Source organism: Rhinatrema bivittatum, chromosome 3, assembly GCF_901001135.1.
Source record: "Rhinatrema bivittatum chromosome 3, aRhiBiv1.1, whole genome shotgun sequence".
NCBI lineage: Eukaryota > Metazoa > Chordata > Amphibia > Gymnophiona > Rhinatrematidae > Rhinatrema > Rhinatrema bivittatum.
Window position 1 is genome coordinate 416,322,367 of NC_042617.1, and position 20,053 is coordinate 416,342,419.

General features: G+C 42.3%; 2 protein-coding genes across 2 annotated transcripts in view; one reads left to right on the forward strand and one right to left on the reverse strand.

Moving 5' to 3' along the window:
* GCM1 (glial cells missing transcription factor 1) overlaps positions 1-20,053 on the forward strand; it is a 100,637-nt gene that overhangs the window by 47,225 nt on the left and 33,359 nt on the right. The window contains exon 5 of the mRNA XM_029595717.1: positions 18,367-18,479. Within this exon, the coding sequence (XP_029451577.1) occupies positions 18,367-18,479 (113 nt within the window). The remainder of the gene's footprint in view (positions 1-18,366; positions 18,480-20,053) is intronic.
* Positions 7,281-10,686, reverse strand: LOC115087949. The gene is made up of 2 exons (XM_029595718.1): positions 9,287-10,686; positions 7,281-7,480 (listed from the first exon to the last, which is right to left on the reverse strand). Exons 1-2 carry the CDS (start codon positions 10,352-10,354, stop codon positions 7,472-7,474), a joined length of 1,077 nt encoding a protein of 358 aa, XP_029451578.1. The 5' UTR covers positions 10,355-10,686; the 3' UTR covers positions 7,281-7,471.

The window sequence follows — 20,053 nt, forward strand, 5'->3', positions numbered from 1 at the left end:
GACCCGATTGGGAGTCTTCCAAGGCTTGATGTCAGAACCTTGATGGACCTCCCAGTGAGAGAGGCCAGATGTTCCAGTTCTGCTCTCTATCTCCTTCACCAGGTTGTGCAGAGAGGTGGGGAAAAAAACCTCTACACGAACAAAAAAGGGGGAAAATCCAAGTCTCTATCCAAAATATCTCACACTGGGTAGTACTGTCACTGGTTTTGCTTCCTCTAGGCAGTAGAGGGGTTGCTCATAGATCTCTGACCCCTACTCTCAGGATTAGAGGGGGTGTCCCTCAGAATAGGAAAACTTATCAAAACTGGATCAAAATCTACCAAACCGTAACTCTCTACAAAAGGGGAGGCAGACCCGCTCAAACAAGGAGTGTACTGAGAAGAGATCTCCTCTGAATGCAAGAAGAATCACCGAGCTGGGTTAGTGGGCCCAACTCAGCAGGGAGAAAAGAGAAACACACCTTATGCCTCAAAACCTAACTCAAAACTGAAAAACTCTACCATTAGTTCCAACTATGCCCCTGGCATAGCCAATCACAGTCAGCTTGGTGAAGAGACTAAAAGAGAATGGAAATCCCATGTTACTTGTCCAGATGGTAAGGGACCTAATGCCATCTAGTGTCAAACCAAAGGGTTGATCACAAAGGTATCCATCTTCTCAAAATTAAATGTAGTGTGTGGGGTATGAAAGGCAGCATAGATTAGAAAATGTGCGCTGTAATTTTTTTATGCATATAAGCCACATAAAAATAATTATGCCTCTTATGTTTGCGACGTAAGGTTAATCTGCATGAGCTGCATTAAAGAAACTGTCACTTTAAATGGACTCAATGTGAATTGGCTATGATCAGTGCTGGCTTTTGGGTAGGGAGAACTGGGAGGTCTCCCAGAGTGTCGGGAGACTAGGAGTGCCACTGGCCTGGAATCACCACAAATACTATTCCATGTGATGTGTGCAGCCAAGCAAAATTCCTTAACTTAAGCAGCCATGCACACCACACCTAAGACCCTGCCCTGACAGAGCAGCAAGACCCATGCCACCATTGTTCTTTTCCCTCTGTGCTGTTCATAATACTTGGGACAGCTCTTCCTGTATGTTGATTGTGTGCCTGTAATTCACTTAGCACAGGGTACCTTTATTAGCAGAATAAACTATAATTTGTTTATAAATAAATAATGAATGGATCAGCATACAAGAAGAGTTGGCCCGTGAGTTTTGAAGATGCTTGCAAGGCCAGCACAGACAGGGAGGAGAGGTGGTAAATACTCTGCCACTAAACAGACATTTTGCTCAGAATGGAGGCAGAGGGAACATGAAGGCACAGGCAGATGCACTGACAGCAGAGGAGGAGGCAACAGGTTGCTGTGGTGATAGGAGGGTTTAAGAAACAGGTCAATGGATAGTGAGCATGGGGGGGGGGGGTTAAGCAATAAGGGAAAGATTGGTGGAGATGAGGGGGGTAAGAGGCAGGGGGAGAGGAGGCAGATACTGGGATGGGAGTAAGAGACAGGAGAGATAATACTGGAGGGAAAAAGTAGAAGACAAGATGCTAGAGGAAGAGCGGCCCCCCTTGGACCCTACCACTCAATTGTAGAGAAAGCTTGGTTGCACTTTGCAACCAACTCCCCCCCCAATCTCTGCCAAGGACTGAGGGATGCCAGGAACAATTTTTGCCCAGGGTGTCATTTGCCCTAGAGCCAGCCTTGGGCTATGATATAAATTCAGTGTGGAAAGGGTAACACATAATGTAAGTACTTATGAGAGCAGAGGCACATTAACTGATCATGTTAAGAGCTTATTAGAATTTGTATTTTCCAAAAGATAAACCTTACCAAAACAGTCTCTGATAGTTGAAATGCTCATTGGGCACTTTTTTTTACAGATAAAATGAACATAGATGCTTTTTGTCAGAAGCACTGGGCCTACATTCTAGTATGACAACACCAACTTTTGATTCAAATGATAAATATAAAAAGGTCCATTGGGCCTAAATTCTAAGTCTTAAGTGATAGGAAATATTGACATTAAAATCATTCACAGTTTTAAATCTTTGAATCCAAAATGGTCCCCCTAGAGAGGAGGGGCAGGAAGTGGCCAGTTGTCTATTGTCTATAGTACATGTATAATCAACAATGAATAAAGTTCAAATTTGTTAGATTAATGTAAATGTTTATGGGATGTGGATAGATTTGTAAAACGTAACTTTTCTGAGGGCTATTACAGGTCAGAGCAAATGCAAGGCAGTAATATAATATTCTAGCTGAGCAAATCTAAACTTAAACTTTCTTGTACATACCATGTTACCACACACACCGTCATTACACTTACATATACTTTTAAACATCATACAATAAGTCCATATTCAATCAGACAAACAGACTTTTCCTGAAAGGAGAGCTCCTTCAATCTTTCTTTTGTTATCCATAACCACCCCAGCAAGTAAGGAAACCTCTTGTTGAGGCTTTGCCAATCTTTTACTAGTTTTGTTGCCCATTTGCTTTAGGAGAGATTTTTAGTTCATAGACTTTGAGGCTGGGAATTAAGTAATGCATACATTTGTACCAACTGGATGGATCTGATGGAGTCAGTTGTTTTCTTTTCACTTGATGATGAGGATGGATATCTGGATGATTAGTGGAAACAGAAGTAATCATGGGAGTTTTGATGTAACACTGGACAGAGAAGTTAGAAATGGTGTACCTCAAAGGTAATGAAAGATAACAGTCGTTTAAAGCTCTTTCAAAAGACATCCACAACTCTTACGGTTATTGGTCCATTTCTTTCTTTCTTGAGGAGGATTTCTGTTACTTTTGGGGCCATCCATACAAATTATAACTGAGTTAAGATAAAGCAGATTCAAGAGCAAGATCACTGTGTATTTGGCATCACAACCGTGGACATGAGATGAGAAGGAGGGGAGTATGGCATACCTTGTTAGTGAGTGAAAGCTTGTCTCTTGCCTTGTTTCTCTGGATGGGGAGCCCCTGTCCCCCCACTCTTCCCTTGTGTGGGACCTCACTTGATTTGGATATTTTTGCAACATACTGGCTGGTGAGAGAAAAAGCTGTTTTATTTTGGGGTTGTTTAGTGTATAATTTTATTTTGTAATAGGGGTTGTAGGGGTTGGTAGAGTTAACTTTTTTTTTCGTAGGTTGGCGTTCCTTGGTAGATAGTAAGGTTTCATTGCAATTTTGGAGAGGCACACATCTGGGATTACTGGACAGGCTTTCCTGGTACATAATCAGGACTAGCGGTATTGACATATTGTTGTGTGCAATATCGCTTTAGCCTTAGGGTTTACAGTCCCTGGGAGGCACTACATTGTCATTATCATTATCTTCCACAGAGCAGCAGTCCTCAGGAGGTATAAGATCCCTTTAATGTTAGTAATGACATCCTGAGTGTGCATGTTTTGCCTGTGAGAGAGTGATTGTTCGGTTCATTTATTTATAAAATATATGAATCGCTTTCCAGCTTTTATAATAAAATCTTTTAAAGTGATGTGCACATTATTAAACAAATTAAAACAATAAAATCATATACATAAAATAAATAAAAACCATAATATAAAAAAATACCTCAAAATAGCTATCAATATTGTTAATTAATGATTCCTTCTTAAATTAATCTACCTAAGATATCATTAACCAAGTTTTTGTTGCACTCGGGGGTGGACCCTTGTCCTGGAGCAGTGAAGAATGGCTCCCTGGTAGGGACCAGGAAGCAACTGCCACCAGGGGGCGGAGCACTGGAGGAGACAGAGGCTAGAATGAGCTTCACCACTGGAAGCTCGAGGTCCCCCCGGGAGGAGCCCGTAGGGACCCAGGCCGCTTGGACTTAGGTGGGCCACGCAAGGTCTCCTTGAAGGATGGAAGTCCGGCGTGCCCACAGGCAGAAGGGGTGCGCGATCAGGTTCGAGACTGGAGGTCAGATGGAACAAGGAAGACCAGAAGAGCGTAGGTGATGACAAGGCTAGGAACAGAGCCAGAATCTAGAGACCTGGTCGAGCAGGCAGAGGTCATAATCCAGGGGTCAGTCTGAGGAGTGGTCAACAAAGCAGGGGTCAGGTTCCGGAGGTCAGATGAGGTCACAGGCAGGCCGAGGTCAGAAGGCAGGCAGCAGGCAAATGGGTTGAGGGTAGACTGGAGTCAGAAGGCAGGCGGCAGGCAGGCAGGTTGAGGAACAGACTGGAGTCAGAAGGCAGGCAGCAGGCAGGCAGGTCAAGGAGCAAGCCGAGGTCAGTACCAGAGAGACAGTCCGGAGGTACTACCTGGGGAGACGGACAGACAAACAGGAACAGAAGGGACGCTGGAGTACTAGGATGCAGGAACAAGGCAGGAACAGAACTGGAACAGAAGGATCCCGGAATGAGACTTGGAACAAGACTGGAACAAGGTTCAGACGCAGTGACAATCTAGCAAGACACTAACCCGATTGCCAAGGCAAGGAAGTACAAGCAGGGACTTCCTTAAAACAGGGAATCAATCAGGGGGCGCCGTGTAGCTAGGACCCGCCCCTGGCCCTACAAGAGGCTGGGCGGTCTGCACACGCCGAGTTCCGGCATGAGGCCTGGTGTGCAGTGGAAGGCCCGGCGACCGTCGCCGCGGGACGCTGAGGCCTGGAAGCGCTTGCAGCTGCCACTAGGGAGGCCGACCCTGGACCTGCTGTGAAACCATGGAGGTGAGCAGGGCCGGGCGCGGACAGGGTGCGTAACAGTACCCCCCCCTTCTAAGCCTCTCCCTACGCGGCTGTGGTTTCTCAGGGTGAGGTCAATGAAAGGCTTTCAGGAGTTCCTTATTAATGATATTGTGGGAAGGTTCCCTCGAATTCTCCTCGGCCCCATAACCTTCCCAGGCTAGGAGGTATTCCCATTTCCCTCGACGCCTTGTGGTAAATTTTGAATGGAAGTATTGAGGCTTCTACCCTTAGCAGAATTTAAAACCAGGGAATCCTGCCTGGATAAAATATCCCACTTCCACTTCTATTTCCCTACCCTTTCTGCCTTGAGACAAAAAGTTTACTTTCAGAGGTGTGTTCGAATCTACCACAGAAATTTTTTATTAACCTTTAATTCTTGCAGCACATCATGCATAAATAAACCAGTCAGTTTATTGTAAAAATATTTTCTTTATTTCACAGATACAGAAAGGCATGAATAAATATCTCTAAATGACTAAGAATCACTTTTATGTTCAAATCTTAACTTTACCAGAGTATATCCTACAATCAATGCAAGAACCATTAAAAAAGTAATTGAAATTATTAATATCAGATAAATGTCTATTAATGTCATCTTTTAGAAATTAATACATTTCTAATACATCTGCCAATGTAGAAACAATAGCAATTTAAAGGTTCTCATATACTTGAATAAAAAATTATATTTACCAATTATCTGAAGCACCCCGCTCTGTGTCTCTCTCAATCACGTGCGAAGAAAGTCTAAGTAGCACCTCTCCCTCTCCCTCAAACTGCCACTGTTTTATACACTTAAGACCCTTTGATCCAGGGTCGCTGTTACACTTCCATCAACACATCTATATTTTATTCTGTTTATAGCTTCGCCCATTTTTGATTTTTAATTGGATTTCTTTTGTAGTTCTAAGAGAAAATCTTTTTCACTCCCTTCTGTCACACTTAATTGGCTGGCCATCTGTTTTTAGGGTGGTCAATCATGACACCTGCGTTAGGATGCTCAATGTCATAAAATGCAGGTGCTTTCTTACTTGAGATAAGAGAAAGTGGTAAACAACTGTACTCTCAAAGTCTGAAAGTGGGACAAAGGTGAAATCTTGAGGTTTTAAGTAGGGGAAAGGTGAAAGCTATGTGCTGGAGCTTTTTCAGCACAGCCATGACCGATGTCATGGCTTTTAAAAGTAAAGGCTTATGGGTATTAAATGCTAACATGTTTTTTTTTTTTTTTTATGGCTAATTGATTACTGACTTCACTAAATATAAGTAATTATCAATAAAGCACAAAATATTAAGATATTTTCTGACACCCCCCCATGGAGTCAGTAAAACAAATACTAGACATAGCTAGATACATATAAATCAGTAAGGCACTAATAAGCCTGGGGGAAAATAATCACACAATAAACTACATATAATGAGTTGTGTCAGTGCTCAACATTGCATAGATACAAGTGAAAATCAAATGTAATAATACAAGTGTAATAAAAATTGGTTACATTACCAAATTGAATATAAAGAGATATGAGTTGACAAATCTGAGTTAGTTTCTAATAATAACCAGATATAAAGAGTTTCTCAATATTTCCTTATGGGAAATAGAGAACATTCATACCCAGGGAATGTAAATTTTAAATTTGAAGCTGCTCATCCAGTCAAGTAAGATGAGGGTTCATAATTAAAATAATCTCTATGGGTCAGAAATCTGTGATGTGACATCACTGATTCCATCATGTGTAGGGATCTGTGGGCATTAAATGCCTATTATACTTACCAATTGACGAGCTACGATCCTGAAATGGCAAGGTGCATTTTGAATAAGACACATACCAGTCCAGTCAATAATAGACAGTTATTCACAGTTCTCAGTAGATCAGCCGGATCAGACGTTTCAGATATCTGTGAAGTCAGTCTGACTAATTATAGATATTGGAATCTGTTTGCTCGCCTTCCACTGCTGGTCTAGTCGGAGCAGAATCTTGAGTAGGATTTGGTTGCTGATGTTGGAGAATGACTGATTGATCATCCTCAGAGGAGAGAGCTGCATTCAGCCAAAGCACAAAGTCTTGTCCTTCATCTGTTAGAGAATTAGCCGGAGCAAGGTGCATTGGATCCAATTCTTCATCCGTCGCAAAAGACTGTGGACTAGGTACTGGAAACCAATTCGAGCTTAACCCCGGGCTGGAGGCTCTTGAATTTCCATCTGAAGCAACAGGATTGGCATTTGATAGGCCATGTCCATATCCTAATTGATATTCTGCCAAAGAGTAGATATTGAAGTAGCAGGGCACAAGTTCCCAGGGAGCACACTGACAAATGTGAGCACTCAAGGTTCTTCGTAGTGCTTCACGAACAGATGCCAGTCTTCTTGGCCAAGTCCAGCAATAGGAATATTGTGGGAACTTAAATAAAATATTTATTTATTTATTTATTTTTAGGTTTTTATATACCGGAAGTTCCTGTATACAATACATATCACTCCGGTTCACAATTAACAGAGAAAACTATCGCCGGGAAGGCGGTTTACATGGAACATACATGGAACACGGAACATATCGAATAAACTATAATAAAGTAAAGTAAAATATCACAGTTTTTATGCAGATAATAAGGTGCACATGTATCAGGATTGTTTTCTGAATACATCCAGCTTCCATAATCAGCATACTCATTTATGAGATCAGGTCCCAGGCAGACAATCATCGCATTCTTCCTAGGATTAGCTGGAATATGTATCTTTGAGTTTACACCTGCCATTTCTGGTTCGCTGCTCTTCGTTCTAATTTCTCTTAAGACAGAAGAAAAGAACACCAATTATTACTATGATTCCCAGGATTAATGGGAATAAATTGATCCCTAAGTCATGAAGGAGTCCACCTGCCCCTTCCATTATGGTTTTAACTACACCAACAGCTGTTTTAGCTATTCCACCCACTAATCCAGAAAAAGCACGACCCAGGGCATTTGAAAATACCTCTGGCTTCAGTAGCTCGTCTAGGATCAGCTCCCATTCACTAGCTGTTAGTTCTATCATTCTCAGATGCTGTAAAAACTCATCCTCTGACATTAACCAAAGTGAAGACAAATTTCTTAATAATACATTTACATTTAAAACATGAGTCAATAACATTTTTAACTCAGTGAATTGTACTGGTTTAAATTCCATGTACTTTATTGTTTCAGTTAACCGGGCACTAAGTGTAGGAAAAAATTCCCACGGTCCACACTTAATGACAGATAGTGCAGTAACTAAATACAATATTCCCGGTTGAAACCCACACTGTGCTTTGTTTGACCGAAGGATATAAGATCCATTGGGTAATTTCAAAAAAACTTCTACTAGAGGACCGGGATTCGGTTCTAGAGGACAATCAGCTTCTCCCTCTAGTGTGAGGCAAGTATTAGAGACCTGCACCAGGGAATTACACACAGTTACAGGAACTTTGTGACAACCTTGTGCTATGATCCAGTGATAACCAGCATTATTAATACACAAGTGGGTTGGTTCAAAGATTTTAATTGTTTTAATCCAGGTGTTGCTTCCATTTGAGCTTTCCAAGAACTGACCAAAGTTCTGGATTTCCCAGCAACGTTTATAGACCTGAGTAGTGATTGGGAGAAAGATACGTCTGACCCCTTGTACTAGGGTTGAACCTAAGGTTGCCCATGGTTCTTTTCCCATTTCATGTTTGCTGACCTGCAAAATAACTTGTGAAGCCTCAACATGGGCATACTGAATTTGCTCAGCTGTGAGGTTTATTTCCTCTAATATTTTTCCCAATTGAAGGTCTCCCCATTTGGGTTTTGGGGAAGTAAGACCATCAATAAAGTGAGTAAGCTGTTCTATTCTTGCTAGAACCTGTATTTTCTCATCAGTTGTGGATATGGCATCAATCCCTAACTGTAAGGTTTGAGCTAAGTAATCCCTTAATTGAAAAATACCTGCTCTTAGCTGATATTCATTGGATTGAATACCTTTTATAGCAGTTTTAATTCTATCATTAAGATTAAGGAATGTATTTTGAACCTCCTGTTTCAAAGCATTCCTGCGCTTTCTGTTGGCTGTTCTCATCACCCAAGCGGGCAAGGGAAATGAGTCATTCAGCCATTTTGTCTGTACAATTAAATCTAACACAGAAGTAACCTGAGTGTCATTTAACCCCTCAGCTAAACCCCTGATACAGGCAGCGGTCAAAGACCGGCCTAGCACAGGTGCATTTTGAAAAAAATTAGCCTCCTGAGTAAAGAAGGGTCCCCATACCCTATTAGAAAACCTTTTATTACAAAGATTAACCTGATATTGCCAACTAGGGCAACAAAAGCAATTCTTCTGGGTGGACGAGGAACGGGTACAAAAGAATGGATTATTCCCACACGCATTATTCCACAAAGATAAATTATAAAAAGAAATTCCACGCCAATGTGTAAAAGAGACAGGCAATTCATCACAAAAGACATGATAATGTGTACTATTTAAAAACAGAATTTCATAAGGTAGTCTACAAACATAAGACAGAGAGTCCTTAATCATTGGAAGGGGGAATCCTGTATCCTCTCCCCCCCATGTGGAATAATTAGCGTAAGAAAGTGTTACCTCAGGAAAGATGTCCATCCAGGAGAAAATGAGACCTTTAATCAAACCTGAAAATTCATAATTAGAGCCAGACAAGGAGTCCCCCAGAGGCACCTTCGAAAGGGGATTGATGCAGGCACAAGATCCATTATGAAAACAAGGACGAAGGGCAAACAGCCGCTGGAACTGTTCAGAAGCACCAATATGTGGTTGAGAGCAGTGCTGCAGTTTCCAGGACGGAGTTTCAAGGATCCCAGCAAGATTGACACTCACTGCTCTGAAACCCAGGAACAAGTTCTGATATCTAATCGAACAGAACTCTGCACGGAAGCCATCAAGAGGAGATTCCGAAGTGATGGAAGAAAGCTGCAGGGAGGAACGCTCCAGCTGCAGAAACAGAGCAACAAGTCTGGACTCTAGACCCGCAGGCAGGGACTCCGGAGAGATGCCTTGCCAAACCTGGTGAGTGTAAAACCTGAAAGGAACATCAATATGCAATAAAACAGGATCTTGCACCAGCCAGCCATGGTATGGAACAAGAATAACACCAGAAGGCAAAGGCACTGCCAGAAGAGACAAAGGCTCAGAAGGTGAGCGCTTACTGACATGTGAGTGTGAATAACGGAGCTCCTGTGAAGCTGCGGGAGAAAAGGTGGAATGCAGCTGGGTATTAGATAAGAGATAAAATAGTGAGATAGGAGATGCAATAATTAAAAGCACCCAGCAAGCAATAACATACTTACAATAAGGTCTGTAAAAAAGAAACACAGCATGCAAAAAGGTACTGATTGGGGAACAAACCATACAGCATGCAAGCAAAAGCTTCTGCTGAAAGCGAGTGAAACATGGAGGACGCTCAGATGCGGGACAAGCTACACTGAGAACGACCTGATCTTCCTGCTCCGGGGTAGGCACAGCCATGTCACCGCTGAGAATGACATCAATTGCTGGAGCATTGGGAGCGCTGGGCAGCGGCAGATCCTCCTGACCCATTGGCATCAGCGGAAACTGCGGATGCAGCAGAGGCTGGGGGTTGAACCGAGGCTCTGGTACCGGAAAACCCCAATGTCTCGGATACCAACTTGACATCTCTAATGGACACAACTTTCCTATTCTTTGGATCCTCAGAGTCAGAAAGCAACAGTCCCGAGTCACCTAGAAGTTCTGTAACAATAAAGGGATTAGACCAGTATGGTTCTAAAGAGCCACGAACATGCGTTTTGCTCAAAACTACGGAACCAATCTGAAAAGGATTTGGACTCCGAGAGGCCTTGTCAGAAGTAACCATAGCTTCTGAGGAGGCCATATTTTCAAGCATAGAGAACCCAAAGAGAGACATAGCGGGAGCTTCATGATTGGCAGTGATGGTACTATTAATCCGGATTTGGATCTCCGGAAGATGAAGGTACCAATTACTGGGGTTAGATTGCAATGCAAAAATTTGCAGACTACGCTTAACCTCACCATTAATCCATTCAACCATTCCATTAGATTCTGGACGATGTGGGTAGGAGAATCGATGAGTAACGCTATGATCAGCACAAAAGGTCTCAACCTCAGCATTTTTAAAGGCTGGACCGCCGTCGGTGCAAAGAAACTGAAAAGGCAAAATACCAAATACAATAGCCAGACGGTTAACAGTTACAATAGCAGTAATGCGTTTCTGTGCAAATAGAAACACAAAGCCAGTAAAGGAATCAAGTACAACCAAAATATGTCTGTAACCACGGGAAGAAGTAAGGGGACCAACATGATCCATATAGACCACCTGCCCTGGTCTAATTCCCCGTGGAAGTGTCCCTTCAACATAAGGGTGTCCAGTCCGTTTGGGATTTGTGCGCTGACAATCCAAACAGTCACTGACCATTTTCTTTGCCTGACTTCTAGTCAAAACCCCATCTGAATGCTGGCACAAAGTAGCCGCATTCAAATGTAAGGAGCCATGCCTAGCAAGACGTGCCCTTACAGTTATCTCTTGCTGAGAGGCAGCCAATTTAGCTGCTTCATCTGCCAAAGAATTGTAACGAGAGTACCAGCCCACGGTCTGGTGAGCAGGCACATGCAAGACAAGCACCTGCACAGTAAGTTTCTGTGAAATAGAAAAAATTAATCTCCAGTGAGCTCTGTGTGCAATAGGCTTGCCTGTAACATCTAAAAAGTCACTGTTTTCCCACACTTTCATATGTGAATTAAACCCAGACACCACATATGTAGAATCAGAACAAACCATAACGGATCTTTCAGGATCCAAATTGGGCGTCTGCTCAATATGTGTCAAAGCCTTTTGAAAGGCAATCAGCTCCGCCTGCTGTGAACTCATATCACCTAATCGCCATGTATGTGTGGCAAAGACTTTCCACTGACCCCTTTTATTAGGAGTTAAAATAACATTAGCTGCACCAGCAAAAAATGCAGTAAGATAGTCACCCGAGGGTGTGGCAGAACCATCAGTAAAAATTACCAATTGAACTTTCTGATAAATAGGAGGAAGGAGCCTATCCGTCTCAGTAGTTAAGCAAAGATCCTCACAAGTTAAAATAATGTCAGAATCAGCCAAACCATTCTGATAATGGAATTGCACATCGTCTCTATATTGATCAGCACGCCATTGCACCCAGCGTGTGGAGAGAGCCCTACTCTCTGGGAGGGAATGGCGAGTGACAGCCTGTAACTGGGGAATCCCAGTATAACAATGAATAATCTTACCCTGAGCAAGCGCAGAGACTTTAGACAGGCAATATCTGACAGCCGTCAGTGTACGCTCCACAATATTAAATTTCCTCTCAGGCTGAGAGAAAGTATGTGTAATATAACATATGGGCTGAGATTCAGCATGGTTACTGATTGTAGCCAAGAAATGAGAGTCAGAAACCTGCAACGTGACATCTAAATCTTTAGATGATTTACGGTGCGCCAAAGGGGCTGAAACTTTGACAGCCTCTTGCAGCGCTCTCAAACATTCAGAATGAACAGCAGTCCAATCACGTGCCACAACGGCATCTCCTTTAAGCAAATCATACAAGGGGGCTGCTAATGAGGCAAAACTAGGCACAGTTTTACGTGCAAAATTAAGTGTCCCCATGATTACTTGCAATTGGCGAGATGTCTTAGGCACCGGGAAGGATATAATCTTTTCTTGGAGGGTGGGGGCAAGGCTAGCACCTGCCACCCCGATTAAAAATCCCAGAAACTTAACTTCCTCAAAACCAATTCTGGCTTTGGCAAAATTAACTACAAAGCCTTCCTCACCCAGTACCTGTATTAGTTTAACTACAGAATCCCAAAGCACATCCAGCTTATCAGAAGCCAGATATATATCATCAACATAAGGAACAGCATTATCAATGTTATGTCGCTGAAGGAGTTCCTCAACGGCAGCAGAAAATAAAACAGGGGAATTTTTAAAACCCTGAGGGAGCCTGGTATACTGATACTGCTTACCCCTGAATGTGAATGCAGTGACAGGGGAAGTGCTAATCGGAATACTCCAAAACCCATTAGCTAAATCCAAGGTGGCTTTCCACCTAGGACGTGGCAAATTATCAATTGTAGACGCAGGATTCAACGTCTGAGCCGCAACTGTCTCAGAAGAGGCGTTAAGTACTCTATAGTCAATGACCATACGAGTACTCCCATTTGGTTTGGGCACAGGAAGGAGGGGTGAATTAAATTCAGAATATTCCTCAATTAAAACACCCTGAGTAAGTTTCTGAGAAATAATAATATTTAAATCATTGTAGAATTTCTTATGGACAGGATACTGTTTTTGAGGACTGAAAGGCTTATTTAAAACTATCTCTATCGGCTTAGGGGTCTGCACTAAACCAGTGTGGGTATGATAGAGCTGAACGACTCCTAACTTAAGCCATTCAGTAAACAAATTCTGCAGCTCAGCCTCTCCAATGATGGATTTGAGCTGAGGAGAAAATGAAGCTTTTACAGCCTCAAAGCCATAAAGGGGGTCCTCCAACATCATAGAAGGCAAAACAGGCACAGCAGCCTGTGTGAAATAAATTGCAAAAGGATCCTCCTCATCAAATAAACATGCCACTTTTATGGTACGGGACCCTTTGAAGTAAGGGGAAAAGATTTCTACAGTCGCTAAGGGAGCTTGAGACTGCTTCCCTGCAAACATAGTAATTGTGACATTTTCATTTAAATATTGAATTGTATCCCATTCTCTAGTCAGGATATTAATTGTAGTACCTGAGTCCATCATGCCCACAAATAGATCACCCTGCTCCCTATTCTGGATCCACAGGGGGTTTAGACGTGGAGCCAGCATTGCCATGGAAAGTGGCTCGCTTCACAGGCTTTTTGTGAGAAGAAGGGGGAGGGCGGTCTGCCTTAGTTACAGCTCCGGACACCGCTGGAGGTTTCTCAGGAGCTGGAAAGCGGGCAGGAGGGGTCCCACGATTATCCCTCACAGGATAGCGGGGAACCCACCCAGTATTAGAGGGATTTCGTGGAGGGGGGGGTGTATAATCCTGTCTAGAATTCCCAAACCCCCTATTGTCCCTCTGATTTCTATCCTGGGAAGAAGGATTCCTAAAATGAAAACTCACCCGTCTTGAAGTTTTCTCAGGCTGAGTGCGCTGGATCTCTCTGCCCCTTTCCCTGGGTCTGTCAGACCCTGGCTGAGCCTGTTTAAGAGGCTTAGAAGGGATTAATGGACGACCAGCCGCCTCGAAGACTTGCTGGATAATGAATGGGAACTGCTCATGTCGATCTGCCGGGGCCAATGCACTTAAACGATTACTAAGATCAATACGAATAGAGGTATCAGGCATGATGTCTTTTAAAATCTCCCATACTTGATCAAAATTACTCATAGTAACCAGCATGCCAAGAGAATATGCAGCTGAAATACCAAACTTTTGCAAAATATGACGCAGCACATCACCGAGATTTGTGATTAACGGTTTCCCAAATATCGAACGATAAGTCCACCCGTAATAACTGCCCCAGCTATCGCAGAATGAGGGGGGAGGAACCAAATTCTGTGGCATCAGAGTAGAAATAATATAATGTCTGGTACGAGAATTACAGGCACCAGTGACAGCTTCAAGCGCGACTAGTCTAGTGGCCAGATGTTCAGGTATCAGATTAACATCAGCTGGAAGCGTCCCCAAAGCCCGCCTTACTCTATCTGCTTTTCGATCAATCTCACTACGGGTCCCGAATTCTCCAGGCGTCCCCAAAGAAAACGAGGTTTGTCCGTAATGATCTCTGAGCGTTTGAAAGCAGTGCAATAGGGCATTGTAAAACGCATTCTTTTTCCCTGCCGGAATTTGATCCACAGGCGGGGCATCAAAGGACAAAATAGCATCAAGAGGCGGACGCGGTTCAGTGAACGCCAAGCCCCCTCTTTTTTCAGAAACCGGAATTACCGGATTCTCTACAAATAAGCATTTACCAAGTGAAAAAGACATCTGACAATCAGGGAGAGCAAAAGGAACAAAATCCTCTTCCGCTCTTCTATTTAGCCCCTGGTGTCTGCCCTGTGCAGTAAGAGCTTTTAAACGACAAATGTCAACATGAAAGCACGGTGACGAGTCACTGGCCACTTGTAAATGCAGGACAAAGGACTGATCTTCCCTGATATGATTGGCTTCAACCCACTTACGGAACGTTGCTTCTTGAGAAGCTCTAATTCTATAAGGGTCAGCCATTGCAACCAATTATAAAAACTGCTGCAAAAGGCAAAATTACATGACTGGAAAATAATATTTAATTCTACAGGAGATTTAAACCACGTTGGGCGCCATGTGGTAAATTTTGAATGGAAGTATTGAGGCTTCTACCCTTAGCAGAATTTAAAACCAGGGAATCCTGCCTGGATAAAATATCCCACTTCCACTTCTATTTCCCTACCCTTTCTGCCTTGAGACAAAAAGTTTACTTTCAGAGGTGTGTTCGAATCTACCACAGAAATTTTTTATTAACCTTTAATTCTTGCAGCACATCATGCATAAATAAACCAGTCAGTTTATTGTAAAAATATTTTCTTTATTTCACAGATACAGAAAGGCATGAATAAATATCTCTAAATGACTAAGAATCACTTTTATGTTCAAATCTTAACTTTACCAGAGTATATCCTACAATCAATGCAAGAACCATTAAAAAAGTAATTGAAATTATTAATATCAGATAAATGTCTATTAATGTCATCTTTTAGAAATTAATACATTTCTAATACATCTGCCAATGTAGAAACAATAGCAATTTAAAGGTTCTCATATACTTGAATAAAAAATTATATTTACCAATTATCTGAAGCACCCCGCTCTGTGTCTCTCTCAATCACGTGCGAAGAAAGTCTAAGTAGCACCTCTCCCTCTCCCTCAAACTGCCACTGTTTTATACACTTAAGACCCTTTGATCCAGGGTCGCTGTTACACTTCCATCAACACATCTATATTTTATTCTGTTTATAGCTTCGCCCATTTTTGATTTTTAATTGGATTTCTTTTGTAGTTCTAAGAGAAAATCTTTTTCACTCCCTTCTGTCACACTTAATTGGCTGGCCATCTGTTTTTAGGGTGGTCAATCATGACACCTGCGTTAGGATGCTCAATGTCATAAAATGCAGGTGCTTTCTTACTTGAGATAAGAGAAAGTGGTAAACAACTGTACTCTCAAAGTCTGAAAGTGGGACAAAGGTGAAATCTTGAGGTTTTAAGTAGGGGAAAGGTGAAAGCTATGTGCTGGAGCTTTTTCAGCACAGCCATGACCGATGTCATGGCTTTTAAAAGTAAAGGCTTATGGGTATTAAATGCTAACATGTTTTTTTTTTTTTTTTATGGCTAATTGATTACTGACTTCACTAAATATAAGTAATTATCAATAAAGCACAAAATATTAAGATATTTTCTGACAGCCTCTCTTACCTGAAGAGAAGAATCAGGTTCTGTAGAGACACATGGAGGAGCGGGAACTCTACTTGAGGACCAGGAGAGGACCAACGGCTTCAATAAAGATACATGGAATGTGTTATGGATACCCATGGCACAAGGTAGCTGGATTTAATACGATACAGCTCCCACTCTTCGGATTACAGGGAATGGTCCAATGTATTTCAGAGCCAAGCGATGAGAGGGAAGTCTCAGTCATATGTGTTGAGCACTTAGGCACACTTTCTGGCCAGGACGAAAGAATGGAGCAGGACATCTATGGGCATCAGAGTTGCACTTGGAGCGTTCAGCTGCCTGTTGCTGCACGATGTCCCCCTCCTTGGTATGGGAAGAGGTGAGCTGGAAGGCCCCAGTGATAATTTTTTTCCAGTTGCTTTTTGCTGCAGCTTAGGTTGAGAGGAGCCCTGTACCTGAGAGCAAAGCGAGAAGTTGAGCCGGTGGTAAGACAGCAGTGTGATGTCTGCTGACTACCTCCCACTGGCTGTCCACAGAAGCATGTGAAGGGAGGAACCAGGAATGTAGCTCTCACTTTTGCATGCACTCCCATGCACATACATACAAGTTCTCACTCTCGCATGCTCTCCCATACACACAAGCTCTCACTCTTACATGCTCACACATACATACAAGCTCACACTATCACATGCTCTCCCACACATTCACACACACACACACAAACTCTCATGCTTACATATATACACAGAGGCTCCCACTCTTGTACACACATACACTGGGCCTCTTCTTCAGGCACCATCAGACTCCTTTTTCAGCTGCTGCAGGGATGGGATCTTGTGGCAGGCCTGTCCTTCCTCAGTCGCCATGGGAATGGGATCCTGTGGTGGCCTTCTTATCCCCCGGCCGCCTTCTCCTTATTCAGCTGCCACGGGGATGGAATCTGCAGTGGTCCTCTCCTTCTTTGATTAACTAGAGGATAGGATCCATGGCAGCCCTCTTCTTCTTTGGCTGCCATGGGGATAGCATCAGCAGCAGCGATCTTCAGGCCTCTTCCGGTATCGGGCAGCCCTGATTGGGTAGGCCTGAGATGATCAAAGCACCGATACAGGAACGAAAACAGAAGGCACTGGTGGGAGAGGAAATGCCGTCATGCCACACCGGCACTGTGTAATCATGGCACCCCCTCAGTCATGGTGCCCTGTGCAATTACTCAGTCGCACACCTCAAAAACCGGCTATGTTTCCAATGTAGCAGTGCAATGTAATACGCCAGTAACATCTGTATCTTTCAATGTACCTATGGACTCATGGATGTGTACTGTCTGAATAGATGAGAGATTTATATATGTATCAGGCTTTGCATACACGTATAATCTGTATGTAAAGCAAGTGTGAGCATGGGAGGTGTGACTGAAGGAGTGCGAGTTGAGAGAGTAGGAAAAGTTGTGCTAAAACAATCAAAATAGGATAAGAGGTGATATGCAAGTTATTTGGATTAATAGAGGCGTTTGGGTAGGCTAGAACAGTTTTTTGTTACACCTGGCACTTTAAAAGTGGCTTTTGAATGGGAAGTTTTTAGTTGGTCTTTATCAATAACAGTTTGCTAAAATGTGGTTTGACTAATTTTTTCCAAGTGTACAAAAGGTTTAAAAATGTCAAAATCACTCTCATGGAAAGTAAAGTTAACACTTCAACCTGGACTTACACCAACCTCAAGCAAACCTGAGGGCTTCTAGAACTAAGTGAAAGGTGTTTGCTATTTGGCAAAGCCTAAATATTTCTTCTTAATTGTACTCCAGAAGCCAAAATAAACTTGGGTGACTTCATCCTAACAAGTGAGGTTGTTCAGTTGCTTTTAAACCAATCACACTGTATGTTGATTTCCTTTATCTTTTCAAGACTGCAGATAATTGGCAATGAACTGTTCCTCTGGACTGGTGTCAAAGAGCATGTTTTCCAGTTCATTTGCCTTCCATCTTCTCTGTTGAGAGAATATGGGCCTTAATGAATAAAATTTGGGGGGGGGGTTTTCCCCGTAGATGCAAAATGAGGAAAAAAAAGTCCCTTTTGAATAAAGCCTTAAACCTTTAACTCCCAAAGTGCATTTGTTGCTTTTGAGTGCTATCCATCTGTCAGGATAAAGTGTTCTTACTCACCCAACTCCGATACTATCTGATTTGTTGTACTGACATATTCTGTAAGTAAAATATACTCTACTATTTTGTCTCAGAGAAATGCTGCCCAAACTGTGATGGAACCTTAAAGCTCGTTTCCTGCCGAGGTCATGGTGGGTATCCTGTGACTAACTTCTGGAGGCATGAAGGACCCTATATATATTTTCAGGTCAGCAAAAACGCTTAGTTTTAGCCTAGTTATGTTTCAAACCAACATTAGTAATTCTATGCTAATGTTATTTTCAGCCAGCAGTGGGAGCTTCTGCAACTTTATACATGGCGAACAAGAAGGTCAAAGGTCTAGAATGAATGATTAATAGAGGCCCTAAGGCCCTTTTGAGATACTTAACTAGAAAGGGAGACATAGCAATTAGACAAGATCAAAGGCCAGGGTTGTTGTTTTTTTTTAATGCCTTATATTTTATGAACTAACTACCTTTGCTGTTAGGTTTTTTTTGCATATTTTCACACTTTGGCTCCCATTTGATAAGCCTTTCTTTGAACTCCCACAGCAGAAAGGAAGGCTGGATGGGAACACACTAACACACTCATTATGGGACAAAAGATGCATTTATCATGTAATATATTTCAATAAAGATTACCATTCACAGGCAAAAACTCAATTAGAACTGTTTCCGAAAATATTCACAAGCAACGTGATCAAATGACTTTGTCCCAATTTTAGAACCAAGCAACATGCAATTTTAAAAAGTAATTTTGAAAGAGTACATCCTTAAGGAAAACTGAATAGCTCAAGGGAATTGTCATAAGGTTATCACGATTTTCACCTCTAGGTCACTCACTGAAATCCAGCTCAGGTCAGTTGTGGCCAGAAGTGATTACCACTTAAAAGCTGCTTAATGAGCTGTCTTAAATGAGTCTGATGTTTCAATCCAGTTCCCAGTGGGCAGGAATCCACATCACAAAAAATATCTTAACCGTTTGGCCCCAATGGGCCCCACTGATGATAGTCTTAGCAGGAAAGCCAAAGACATGCAAAACTTTGAGGAGGCGATTCCTCCAGGGCAGTGTTGTGGCACATTGGCAGGGCAGTGTAGAGATTGTGAAGCTTGCATTGACTGTCATGAAGAGTTTTGGTTTCCAGTGCTATCAGTCCAGCACAGTGATATGCTACCAATTTCTTATCAAAAGCCTTTCCCCAGCTCCAGCACTAAATACACTGGAAGAAAATAAAATGGAAAATCAGAAATGAATCTTTTGCACAAGGGTTTAATTCCTTGTGCAACCTACACTCTGGGTAATTAGTCTAGTTATAGAGATGGGATCACTGTAGGAGAGAATGATTATTCAGTAGTCCTAGGTCACTAGGAACACTGCAAGTTCTTTTGGGGACCGGTGGGGTGAACAAAGTGCAGTTGCAAGGCCATCTGTTCCAATAATTTCAAACACTTTATACACAGAACAGTGTTTCACCACCCAAAAAGAGCACGAGTTGAATGCACAGTCTCCAAATTCTCTCTTGATATGTTCTGCATCTACCCCTCCTCACATACATATTAGCAAATAAACTCAAAGAATATAGTGCAATACGTTACTGAATGAATATACTGCTCTTAGAAATATTGGAAATGTGCTTCACTTAGATACAGGCATGCTGGGGTTCTAGAGGCAGAATATAAGTATTTTCAATAAATAAATAAATACAAAATCAACAGGGTAAAGAGTCCCGTTTATAAACTCAACAGAAATCAATACAAATATACTAAATAAAGTCCCAAAAAT